General features: G+C 45.5%; 1 protein-coding gene across 1 annotated transcript; it reads right to left on the reverse strand.

The window, feature by feature from the left end:
- Positions 1 to 517: 517 nt before the first annotated feature.
- RSL24D1 (ribosomal L24 domain containing 1) lies at positions 518 to 13,449 on the reverse strand. Its single transcript, XM_077263774.1, has 6 exons — positions 13,148 to 13,449; positions 9,548 to 9,661; positions 6,341 to 6,413; positions 5,974 to 6,037; positions 5,803 to 5,888; positions 518 to 759 (listed from the first exon to the last, which is right to left on the reverse strand). The coding sequence occupies exons 1-6, from the start codon at positions 13,226 to 13,228 to the stop codon at positions 686 to 688; spliced, it is 492 nt and encodes a 163-aa protein (XP_077119889.1). The 5' UTR covers positions 13,229 to 13,449; the 3' UTR covers positions 518 to 685.
- Positions 13,450 to 13,677: the final 228 nt, after the last annotated feature.

Below are 13,677 nucleotides of genomic sequence, written 5' to 3' on the forward strand. Positions count from 1 at the left end.
TTTTTATCCTCTTACTATATTGCAGTCATCATATTATATAGTACTGTGTACATACAATTGCTCATTCTGCCTTTCTATGCAGTTTATTCTTCTCTTTTCTCTGCTCTATATAGGATCAGGAAGTCTCTTTTCCCTGCATTTATTATTCCCCTCCAACTCCTGAAACAGCTGCTCCCTCCTCCCAGGGACTTTTGCAGAGACTCATGAGTCATACAGGGCAAATTTAACTCTTGTTTCTACGCAGAGCTTAGATGGATTCAGCCAGTTTTAATCATGTGATGTAATAGACCTAATGGAAAAGAGAAGAATTAATTGGGTAGAAAGGCAAATTGAGAAATTATAAGTATACACTGCTATATAATATGATTGCAATATATTAAGAGGATACAAATGATGGGAGGAGGAGTGCTTATTTAATCACATTCAATAGTTTTACCAGTAAAACCTGTGTATGACAGATCACAACACTGTATAGAGAAAAACCTTTCCAACACTAACTGTGCACGAACAAACAAAATGAGGAACTAAAAATTTATTTTTCAGGCTGACTGTACTTAAAACAGTTATTCCTCCAAGATCTCTGGCTTCAAATATGAAACTCGTGCAACAGTCCAAAGTGCTGTAAAAATGTTCCTAAATTGAAGCATACATTGCAACAATGTCAAGATGATAGCTGTATCGGTTTCTAAGAATCCTCATCCATATCCACATCCTCTTGTAACTGATGAACCATTTTGTCTTCCAACAATTTTGCTTTTCCTGAAATAACAGAAGAAAATATATGTAACACCACACTAGGTTATGAAAGGAAGGGAAATGTAAATGAACACAAATATATAATTAAAGAAATATATGTTTAGTAAATTCTATACCTTTACAATGTTTTCCAGAAAGAGAAAATATTAAATATTAAGCACAGGCATGTGTTAGGACTTTCGCGGTTCATATACAAAGACCAGACACTGCATGTTGAGGTCACAGTAGAGCAGATGAGACACTCCTTCTTATGTTTATAGCAGAACCACTAGTAATCCAATCCTAGCCATTATAGTCAGAGCAACAAAGTTTTGAGTCATATCAGGGGTGTAGCGCAAGCATAATAAATAACACATTAGCAGCCCCCCTAATCTCCTGTTGCAGGATTGATAGGTGCTGGTTAGCCAAATCTACATAGAGCTTACTTTATCCAGGCTGTATATTCGTATGTCACAGATTGTCATATTTTAGACATGAAGTGGGTTTTCAGCTCAATTAGGGAGTACTTTAGCATTAGTGTTAAAAGGTTTGTCCGGCCATAACTATCCAAAAAGACAGGCGTAGTTGAGAAGTGCTCAGCAGCAGTTACTCATTAAAGGGAACCTGTCACCACGTTTTTGGAAGATGGGATAAAAATAGCGTTAAATAGGGGCAGAGGTGGGCATTACATTAGTGTGTGTGTTATGCGTTTATTACCCACCTAAGTTGCCGAAATAACTTTGCAAAGTCTCCGTTTTCGCCTGTCAATCAGGCTGGTCAGGTCACATGGGCGTGGTGTCTTCACCCAGATTTGGCGTAGTTTTCCGTTGGTGGCGTAGTGGTGTGCGCATGCCCAAAGTCCGGAATCCTCTTCCAGGGGATTTAAAATAGCGCGGTGTTCGTTATTGCATTGGTGATCGGTGGGCGCGGCCATCTTCCTTTGGCCGCGCGTGCGCAGAAGCGGCGCTCTGCTGGCCGCGGCTTCAGGAAAATGGCCGCGGGATGCCGCGCGTGCGCAGATGGATATCGCGGCGGCCATTTTCCTGAAGTCGCGGCCAGCAGAGCGCCGCTTCTGCGCACGCGCGGCCAAAGGAAGATGGCCGCGCCCACCGATCACCAATGCAATAACGAACACCGCGCTATTTTAAATCCCCTGGAAGAGGATTCCGGACTTTGGGCATGCGCACACCACTACGCCACCAACGGAAAACTACGCCAAATCTGGGGGAAGACAACGCCCATGCGACCTGACCAGCCTGATTGACAGGCGAAAACGGAGACTTTGCAAAGTTATTTCGGCAACTTAGGTGGGTAATAAACGCATAACACACACACTAATGTAACGCCCACCTCTGCCCCTATTTAACGCTATTTTTATCCCATCTTCCAAAAACGTGGTGACAGGTTCCCTTTAAAGCACCACTCCGGCATTTTTTACTGCAGCACTGCAGTGGTACTACTAATCTAAGTTCCCTGGCCGTAGTCTTATACTTACATCTTCATCTGTTATTGATGCCACCACCCCAGTCAGTCTTTTGCAGGTTGTGACCTACCGGATAGCTCCAGTTTGCTGGGCGAGCCGGAAGTCACTATTCAATACAAGTCTATATAGCCAGAATGAAGCTCTAATAGATTAACATTAAAAGTTTGTGACCATTACCGCTGACCTCAGATTAGTCAGAAGTTGCGGTCACAAGATGGCGGCGCAAGACCGAAGCAGCGACACAAAGAGCTGAAGACAGCGGCAGGTGACTATAATACTAGGGTTAGGGAACTTAGATTAGTAGCACCACTCCAGCGCTAAAAAAACAACAACAAAAAAATAAAAAACACAACAACAACGCTAGTGTAGTGATTTAAACAGAGCTGTTGTGAAAACACAGCATTGTATCTTAATTAACCAGATGTCTATTTTCAGCAAACCAGGAGAAACAGACTTATCTATATGTTGACTTTTGAACGTACCGGTATGTGTTTTTCTGGTTGGCCAAGAAAACAGACTTTTGTTCGCGCAAGCCTGTAATATTGACTTGTAAGTTGACAATTTGTTGTAACATATCGTGCTCTTGTCCTGGATGACTAGTGATGCAGGTTCATGGAACAATGATGTTTACTAATATGTTAATTACACACTTTCCAGGCCAGTTTGTTGACTTGCATAGAGGAAAAACTATGCAAACAGATCAAACAACGCGAGTTGGTCTTATCACCATTCTTCCCCTTTACCTATGAATACTGGATGAAGGAAAATTGGTAACTATAAGAAGAGGTTATATGCCTCTGTAACATGGGCCAGGGATTCAGCCAAGCCCTCCAGACATCAAAAAGATCCAGCGATTCTCTAGAGGACAGCAGCCAAGACATTATAGCTCCATCACGAGGTACACAGATTTGTCATTCTACAATGCCAGCTTAGTAGACAATGGCCCCAGATGGAACAATGCTGCTCCATTGACCATCGCGAATCCATGGACACAATTGGGGTAGTCAGGATCCCACAGGTAGCGTAGCTCAATGGAGATGTTTGGAGAAGCCAGGTTGTGACCCTCCGGTCAACTGGCCTTGTACCTCATTTAGACTTATCTTCCTAAGCTTGTAGTTTCCGCCTCTCTGTGTGGTGTGCGTGCCACAGCTGGGGGTAGTTGGCCCTGGAAGTTCTGAAGTCACAGCTGCTCTTATCCCGGCGAGTCAGTAGAAGGGGGAGACTCTGTAATTTGCACCATCTTGGTTATTTTGCTGGGACTGTTCTATGTGTTATTTGCCCGTTTTGCTTAAGCCTCACCCTGCGTTGCCGGAGTAGTGTTATATCCACGGTTAAAAGAGAACGGGCATTCGGTGAAATGATGCCTGATCCATGAGGTTTAGGCTAGCGGACCAGGGCGCCCTCTGACCCCCCCGTGTTTCCACAACCGCACTTTGCAGATCCTTACAAAATGTTACAATCAGGGACAGACGGAGCAAATGACAGCTGGTCTGTGGGGGTGCCAGGTGTAGGACCACACCAATCTGGTATAGTTTACCTATCCTATGGATAAGATAGGTCACTAACACGGTATGCCCAAGCAACCCCTTTAAAAGGGTTAATATAATAACTACTTTTTTTCCTATAAACTTTCACAAAAAGAGCTTTATTTACCCCCACCACACACACCAGCTGTCCCCATTCTCTGCTGGCAAGATGCAATGGTAATGTGACGACTATAGTGCACATTATTGCTGCAGACAATCACTGGGCACAGCAATTTCTTCAAACTTGCTTGGCATCTCCACTGAGCCTACCGATTGCTGCAGCCATCACTTCTGCTGTAACATCACCTCTGCAGCCTATCAACAAAGTCCGTAAGCTTTTTTATATATTTTTTTTTTATATATTTTTTTTTTTTCCATTCTGTGGCTGGATGTCTGCTCAATATTGCACAACTGCTGTTTATTAGCACAATATAATTAGTGGTATTTTTGTAATTTCAAGTTTGTATGTGCATATATGATGTAGGAACTTATACGTGTGGTTATTTTGGCCCCTATGGTTTTAGCATGCTCTTGCTGCTGTGTGTCCATGTGGCCTGGTTGCAGCGACGGCTGTACGCTGCGGACTTGACCACGGGACATAGGTATGCCGGAGCGTCTTTCTGTGGGGTCCAATGTACCATGCGTTTGGTGTTATATTCTTATATTGTGCATTTCTGACTAATTTTCATTTAATCATATTTACTAATCCCTCTACGTAATATTCTTTGTGTCTACAATATATATTTTGTTTTGTGTTTTTTTTTTTTCATATGTCTTTTTACCTGTTCTCCTTGGTGTTTCTGCGCACGTGCACGCTCGTTGTGCCCGGTGATCGCTCCTGTTCCATTGCCCTCTCCCTGCTGTGCTTCGTTACGTGGTGTGGGTTGGCTCCGGCCACACCATGTGACTGTTGCCGGTGGGCGGGGATATGGACGGCAGCGCTCTGACGAGCGCCGGCAGGTGCGCTTGCGCAGATGGAGTATTTCCATTGGTACCTTTACATCAGGTGACTTACTACACCTGTTATATAAGGAGGGACTATCTTATGAGTAAAACCACGCCCCTTGAAGAAGGTGATCTCGCACCGAAACGTGCGTTGGGGAGAGAGCACGGTGACGCCTGTCTCTGTTACAATATGGGTAAATATCTTTGTTAGGCTGCCTATACTTTGTATGGTCTTTTGTTGTTTGGCATTTGGGGGATTATTTTATATGCTGCTATGGGCTGGTTGGAGTCTTTGGACCATGACTAATTATCTGGCTGCTACAGGTGTCAGGCAACCACTAGGATTTGCTGACTTTAATATCTTCTATTGGCTGCAGTCTGTCCAGCATTATAACACCCACCACCTCTCTGTGGCGCCCCATACATATGAAATGCTAAACACAAGATCCATTTATGTGTTTATAAGCTATATCTGTACTATGACCCATATGTGCTGACAAGGTGCATCGTTCCTCATTTTTCTTGGAATGTCATATCACTTACCCTATGGTGTTACATTATTTACTATATTGCTCATGGCTTTGTGCACATTGTGTGCACAATATCGATTTTAATGTTTGTATATGTCATTTAATAAACTTTCTCATAATTTTTGTAACTATTGGCATTTTGACTATTTTTCTCCGGTTTTGCAATTCAGTGTTTGAGTCGTTTTTTGCCTCATATTCTAAAAATGCTATTTAGCATTAATATGCAATTATATGCATGGTAAAAATCTTATTATAATTATGTTTTGGGGACTATTTGTACAAAGTCCGTAAGCAGCAGCGAGGAGCAGGAGCTAAGGCAGAGGTGGGCCAGTAAGGCTCAGTTATTTGCTAACAGTTGAAGCCCATAGAGTAAAATCCATGACACGCCATTCAGCATGTCAAAGCATACTCTAATTTAAACCATTGTTAAACCCTGTAATAAACTCAGGAAATTAGCAGTGTCAGGTAACTGCCAATGTATACAGTGATATACTACACAGAGAGACTAATATCTCCAGAAAAGTAATAATAGAAAAGTGAATTCAAGAAAACTCCAAGTCCTCTGGCAGACTAAGCGACTTACCAGCATGTGGGGCCCGGATAAGATGTATGTTCTTTTTGACTTCTTTGATATCCTGGACTTTTTCCAACTCTTTGCCCTTCTTTAGTCTACAAGAGAGAAATGTGCATGACATCTCGTTTGGCTTCTCAGCCAGTAATGATCTGAGCTACCTGTGACCCAATGCTTTCTTACCTGTTCATGATAAATCGGGCCTGTCGCTTCTGCTTGATCTCTTCTACTCTCTTCATAGCCTCAACTAAAAGCAAGAATTTAGTAAATACATTAAAGTAAGAAGAAAAAAACACAAATGAATGGACTAAACTTGACTACACGCTCTACAGTGATGCTTACATATAAAATGCTGGCAAGAATAATCAATCATGAGAGCAGATCATAAAAGGTTGTGAACGTGTCAAGATTCCCTGCTCATGTTTTTTTTCACCAGCAGTAAATAGATGGAAATCTTATTTGTTTTTATTCCAAAGAACAATAAATTAACCTATGTAATGTGTAAATCTACAAGATTTGAGATAAAAAAAACAAAAAACAAAAACATTACCGCTCTTGCTCCATAACTCTCGCTGGTATTTCACAGGTTCATTTCTTCGTTTTTCAAATTCAAATGAATTATCCTGCACAGGAATTGTGATCTGTTATTACATTTTACACGCATGTTCCCTACACAAAGCCCTGCAAATGCTGGGACCTCACAAGTGCTAAAATTACAGGCAATTTGTCTACCACAGGAAATACAATAAAATGATACTGACATTACCACCGTCTAACATGATGGCATGTCGCTACGATGTTCCATCACTTCCTGACCCCCCAGCTCATTCCCCTCACAAATTAGATCTGCACAGTGACGCTCAGGTCTTCCCTAGTAGGTGAACTGGAACGCAGATGTGCAGAGAAAATGAGTGAGGGTAACGCAGACCTGTCAGCAGGGATTGGCTATCCCTGCCGAGAGCAGCATGATATAAGGGCAGAGAACCTGATTCCAATGATGTGTCATTTACTGAGCTGTCTTTTTTTTTAAACCCTATTTTCTCTGCTACAAACCCGACCACACCACTGAGTGACAGCATTCTGTGTACACCCAGGCAGAAAGCTGCTAATCAGTGGTGGGAACGAGGTTACACAGAGCTCATAAATATGGAGGACACTATGGCAGCAGGTTTACTCTTCTTCTAGTGATAATCTCCTGCTGATAAAAGCATTATACCTGGTGACAAGTTCCCTTTAACCCCTTCACAACCTTGCCCTTTTCCGTTTTTGCTTTCTCGTTTTTCACTCCCCTCCTTCCCAGAGCCATAACTTTTTTATTTTTCCGTCAATATGGCCATGTGAGGGCTTGTTTTTTTGCGGGACAAGTTGCACTTTTGAACGACATCATTGGTTTTAACATGTCGTGTACTAGAAAACGGGAAAAAAATTCCAAGTGAGGTGAAATTGCAAAAAAAGTGCAATCCCACGCCTGTTTTTTGTTCGGCTTTCTTGCTAGGTTCACTAAATGCTAAAACTGACCTGCCATTATGATTCTGCAGGTCATTACGAGTTCATAGACACCAAACATGTCTAGGTTACGTTTCATCTAAGTGGTAAAAAATTCCAAACTTTGCTAAAAGAAAAAAAAAATAGTGCAATTTTCCAATACCCGTCGTGTCTCCATTTTTCGTGATCTGGGGTCAGGTGAGGGCTTATTTTTTGCGTGCCGAGCTGACGTTTTTTAATTATACCATTTTGGTGCTGATACGTTCTTTTGATCGCCCGTTATTGCATTTTAATGCAATGTCCCGGCAACCAAAAAAAACGTAATTCTGGCGTTTCAAATTTTTTTCTCGCTACGCTGTTTAGCGATCAGGTTAATCCTTTTTTTTTATTGATAGATCGGGCGATTCTGAACGCGGCGATACCAAATATGTGTAGGTTTGATTTTTTTATTGTTTTATTTTGAATGGGGCGAAGGGGGTGATTTAAACTTTTATATTTTGTTAAACTTTTTTTTTTTTTTTTTTTTTTTACTTTTGCCATTGCTTTAATAGCCTCCATGGGAGGCTAGAAGCTGGCACAACTCGATCGGCTCTGCTACATAGCAGCGATCATCAGATCGCTATGTAGCTGAATTGCAGGCTTGCTATGAGCGCCGACCACAGGGTAGCGCTCACAGCAGGCCGGCATCAGTAACCATAGAGGTGTCAAGACCTCTATGGTTAATATCCTGTAGCATCGCTGACCCCCGATCATGTGACGGGGGTCGGCGATGCGCTCATTTCCGGCCCGATGGCCGGTTAAATGCCGCTGTCAGCATTTGACAGCGGCATTTAGCTAGATAATAGCGGCGGGTGAATTGCGATTTCACCCACCGCTATTGCGGGCACATGTCAGCTGTTCAAAACAGCTGACATGTCCTGGCTTTGAGGTGGGCTCAGCGCCGGAGCCCTGCATCAAAGCAGGGGATCCTACCTCCGCTGTAATAGTACGGTGGAGGGCGGTAAGGGGTTAATGAACCAGTGGGCAGCTCCACACTAGTGATTTTAATAAATATAAGTGTCAAAAGTGCTCAAAGTATCTAATGTCCCTAAAATGCCCTATCAAATTTAGACATGAACTTCCAAGTTATGGGACCCCGGCATGTAGAGCGTGAACCTTCACCAGCCACACTCACAGTGAAAGAATAATATCTGGAGATATACTGCTCTTCCAAATTAACCCATTGATGATGCGTGCTTTACTAAGCTGCTACGGAATAGTAACTGCTCTGCTACCAATCTGACAATATCCTACTCTTTCAATGTGAGAATGACCTCAAAAGGTTATGAGATCCAGCTTTCATGTCGAGTTCCCACAACTTAGAAAGTCTGACCCTTTGGGGAGTCATTAGGAGCACTTTTGATAAGTTATATTTAGTAAAATCACGTATCTGTGAAGGTCCACTTTTATTAAAAGGGAAGGCACAAATTGGTGATAGATACTCTTTAGCTACAACTGGTTAATTTTTATGATCGTCCTGAGGTCACGTTCACATGGCAATATTTTGGGCAGTATTTTCCATCAGTATTTGTAAGTGAAAACCTGGAGAGGGTGAAAAATGTAAAAGTGGTGACGTGTTTCTATTAGGCCAAGTTCACACTGTGTTCTTGCAGCTTTTCTAGCTGTGTTTCACAGTACCAGCAAAGTCTACAAGATTTCAGAAGTCTCATGCACACCGCTTGTTTGGTTTTTTTGTCATCCGGATTTTGTGTTTTGCATGGATTCTTACACAATGGTGCATGTCGCTTTCAGCGCTTTTCACCCATTGAAATCAATTGGGTGTTGAAAAAACTTTTTTTTTTTTTTGCAGACATAGTAATAACCAGTCAAGTGCTTTTATCTGAATGAGTGATAGCGTACCGATAGGGGTCTGGTCAGTAGAATCCTCACCAATCCCAGGAATGGAAGATGCATCATACTTCCTGTGCGCTCACCCACCTGGCTGTGCATCTGGCCCCATTCACACATGCCAACTACCTTGACATCCCTGGTAAGCTCAGTTAATGGGCTTAGGATATGTTATCAATATCAGATATCTAGGAGTATAACATCCCCCATCGATCAGCTGTCACCATCTGTATGGAGCAGAGCAGCACAGCTCCTTCACACTGCTCTCTGCCTGCTCCCAAGTACTGCAGATCAGCTCTGTACACTAAGGATAAATCACCATCACCTTTGTACAGGAGGCATCAGTATGTGTTATAGATGTGCAGTGCTGGAAAGTGCAACTTACCACAGTTAACTCTTTACCAGCTGCTTTTCTGAAGGCTTTGGTCCACCTGATCTTTCTGGGATTACGCTTCTTCTTGAAGTTCTTGTGACATTTTGAGCGGCAGAACCTGAACATCTGAAACATCAAAATGTCACATATATGTATTTACTTTAACAAGCACATCTAGCATGTGATAATACAGCTTGGTCACATTAGTGTTTCTGTGCGCAGCATATCATCTGCATGCGCAAACGCATACCAAAACGCATGCTTACGCTGCAGTTTTACTCCTCACCACCTTACGCATGACGCAAAAAAACACGCTGCGTGTGCATGCGGTTAAATGCGTTTTGGCATGGGTTTACGTAGTTTATGCGCATGGTGGAGGTGGTGAAATCATTTCCTGGACATGCACAGTCTGAAGTACGCATGCGTATTGAACGCATGTCCTTGCAGTTTTTTGATGCACTTCATCCACATGATTGCACAATATTTGACGCCTCAAAAAATGCAACATATTGCATTCACCGCACACCGCGAAATGATGCATGCGTACGCATCCGCATGTGAAAGCATGTCCCTGTACACCATGTTAAAGATATGTACACATGCGGATCATACGCTGCGCACAGAAACGCTACTGTGAACCTAGGCTTAGTCCTCTAAATTGAAAAGTGTGTATGTATATATTTTATAATCTGTCAAAGCAGTGTGTGTGTGTGTGTGTGTGTGTGTGTGAGTGCAAGTAAGAGATACAAATACACAATATAAACAATCAATCAACACTTGTATTACATGAATGGAGCAGACACCAAATATTTACAGTAACCAGCCATTCTACATTACAGGTTCAGCCAGGTGACAAGCAACAAGCACTAGTCAGCCCACGTGCAGCTTGTCTCCTCCCCCCACCCCGACTCTCCCCTCATATACACAAACACCCAGCCTGTCCCCCCTATATACACACACACTCGCAGCTTGTCCCCCCTTCCCCCATATACAGACACAGTCTGTCCCCCCCCACTCCTATACATGTACACACACAGCTTGTCCCCAATATACACACGCGCAGCTTGTCTCGCCCCCCATATACACACGCGCAGCTTGTCTCGCCCCCCATATACACACGCGCAGCTTGTCCCCCCCCCCCCATATACACACGCGCAGCTTGTTCCCCCCCACTCATATACATATACACACACAGCTTGTCCCCAATATACACACGCGCAGCTTGTCTCCCCCCATATACACACGCGCAGCTTGTCTCCCCCCACTCCTATACATACACAGCTTGTCCCCAATATACATATGCGCAGCTTGTGTCCCCCCCATATACACACGCGCAGCTTGTGCCCCCCCCAATATACACACGCGCAGCTTGTGTTCCCACCAATATACACACGCGCAGCTTGTGTCCCCCCCAATATACACACGCGCAGCTTGTGTCCCCCCCATATACACACGCGCAGCTTGTGTCCCCCCCATATACACACGCGCAGCTTGTGTCCCCCCCATATACACACGCGCAGCTTGTGTCCCCCCCATATACACACGCGCAGCTTGTGTCCCCCCCATATACACACGCGCAGCTTGTGTCCCCCCCATATACACACGCGCAGCTTGTGTCCCCCCCAATATACACACGCGCAGCTTGTGTCCCCCCCAATATACACACGCGCAGCTTGTGTCCCCCCCAATATACACACGCGCAGCTTGTGTCCCCCCCAATATACACACGCGCAGCTTGTGTCCCCCCCATATACACACGTGCAGCTTGTGTCCCCCCCATATACACAAGCAGCTTGTGTCCCCCCATATACACACGCAGCTTGTGTCCCCCCCATATACACACGCAGCTTGTGTCCCCCCAATATACACACGCGCAGCTTGTGTCCCCCCCAATATACACACGCGCAGCTTGTGTCCCCCCCAATATACACACGTGCAGCTTGTGTCCCCCCCAATATACACACGCGCAGCTTGTGTCCCCCCCATATACACACGCGCAGCTTGTGTCCCCCCCATATACACACGCAGCTTGTGTCCCCCCATATACACACGCAGCTTGTGTCCCCCCCATATACACACGCAGCTTGTGTCCCCCCCAATATACACACGCGCAGCTTGTGTTCCCACCAATATACACACGTGCAGCTTGTGTCCCCCCAATATACACACGCGCAGCTTGTGTCCCCCCCAATATACACACGCGCAGCTTGTGTCCCCCCCATATACACACGCAGCTTGTGTCCCCCCCAATATACACACGCGCAGCTTGTGTTCCCACCAATATACACACGCGCAGCTTGTGTCCCCCCCCAATATACACACGCGCAGCTTGTGTCCCCCCCATATACACACACGCAGCTTGTGTCCCCCCCATATACACACGCGCAGCTTGTGTCCCCCCCAATATACACACACGCAGCTTGTGTCCCCCCCAATATACACACGCGCAGCTTGTGTCCCCCCCAATATACACACGCGCAGCTTGTGTCCCCCCCAATATACACACGCGCAGCTTGTGTCCCCCCCATATACACACGCAGCTTGTGTCCCCCCCAATATACACACGCGCAGCTTGTGTTCCCACCAATATACACACGCGCAGCTTGTGTCCCCCCCAATATACACACGCGCAGCTTGTGTCCCCCCCATATACACACACGCAGCTTGTGTCCCCCCCATATACACACGCGCAGCTTGTGTCCCCCCCAATATACACACGCGCAGCTTGTGTCCCCCCCAATATACACACGCGCAGCTTGTGTCCCCCCCAATATACACACGCGCAGCTTGTGTCCCCCCCATATACACACGCGCAGCTTGTGTCCCCCCCATATACACACGCAGCTTGTGTCCCCCCATATACACACGCAGCTTGTGTCCCCCCCATATACACACGCAGCTTGTGTCCCCCCCAATATACACACGCGCAGCTTGTGTCCCCCCCAATATACACACGCGCAGCTTGTGTCCCCCCCAATATACACACGCGCAGCTTGTGTCCCCCCCAATATACACACGCGCAGCTTGTGTCCCCCCCAATATACACACGCGCAGCTTGTGTCCCCCCCATATACACACGCAGCTTGTGTCCCCCCATATACACACGCAGCTTGTGTCCCCCCCATATACACACGCAGCTTGTGTCCCCCCCAATATACACACGCGCAGCTTGTGTTCCCACCAATATACACATGTGCAGCTTGTGTCCCCCCAATATACACACGCGCAGCTTGTGTCCCCCCCAATATACACACGCGCAGCTTGTGTCCCCCCCATATACACACGCAGCTTGTGTCCCCCCCAATATACACACGCGCAGCTTGTGTTCCCACCAATATACACACGCGCAGCTTGTGTCCCCCCCCAATATACACACGCGCAGCTTGTGTCCCCCCCATATACACACACGCAGCTTGTGTCCCCCCCATATACACACGCGCAGCTTGTGTCCCCCCCCAATATACACACACGCAGCTTGTGTCCCCCCCATATACACACGCGCAGCTTGTGTCCCCCCCATATACACACGCGCAGCTTGCCCCCCCCCCTATACATATACACACGCAGCATGTCCTCCCCTATACACACAACCGCAGGCACTGCAGCGCTTACCTTGCAGTCGTTCCTCACAAACATCATGCCGTGCCCCGGGTAGATGGGCGCCGAGCAGAAATAACACTTCTCTATGCGCATATTTACGGCTCAATCCAGACGCCGTCCACCACGCTCCAGCACCGAACGTGAAAGGAAGTGACGTCAAGGACTCCGTGATTTCCTCTAAAGCCAGAGCGTCTAGAAGGAAGGTTTTCAACACAGCGCCACCTGGCGGTCAAAGTTATGTACTGCAGCCTCTTATTACAGAACGCTGCAGAACGCCGAGTGTGATGAAACATCAGAAAACCCTGTGACATGACGGTTCATCTATATTAGTGTGCTATTAATATATTAGACATCGTAGGGGAAATAATTCGTGAAACACACTACTAAAACCAGAACATTCCATTTGATCTCGTGTACACAATTTTACACATTTCACTTTGCCATCTAACACTATAATTTAACCCCCTTGCGGTCAGTTCCGTGCTGTATTTCCCATTATATTAGGAATATTGTACAATACACAGAAACCGATGGCGCCAGAT

Source organism: Ranitomeya variabilis, chromosome 5, assembly GCF_051348905.1.
Source record: "Ranitomeya variabilis isolate aRanVar5 chromosome 5, aRanVar5.hap1, whole genome shotgun sequence".
Classification (NCBI taxonomy): Eukaryota; Metazoa; Chordata; class Amphibia; order Anura; family Dendrobatidae; genus Ranitomeya; species Ranitomeya variabilis.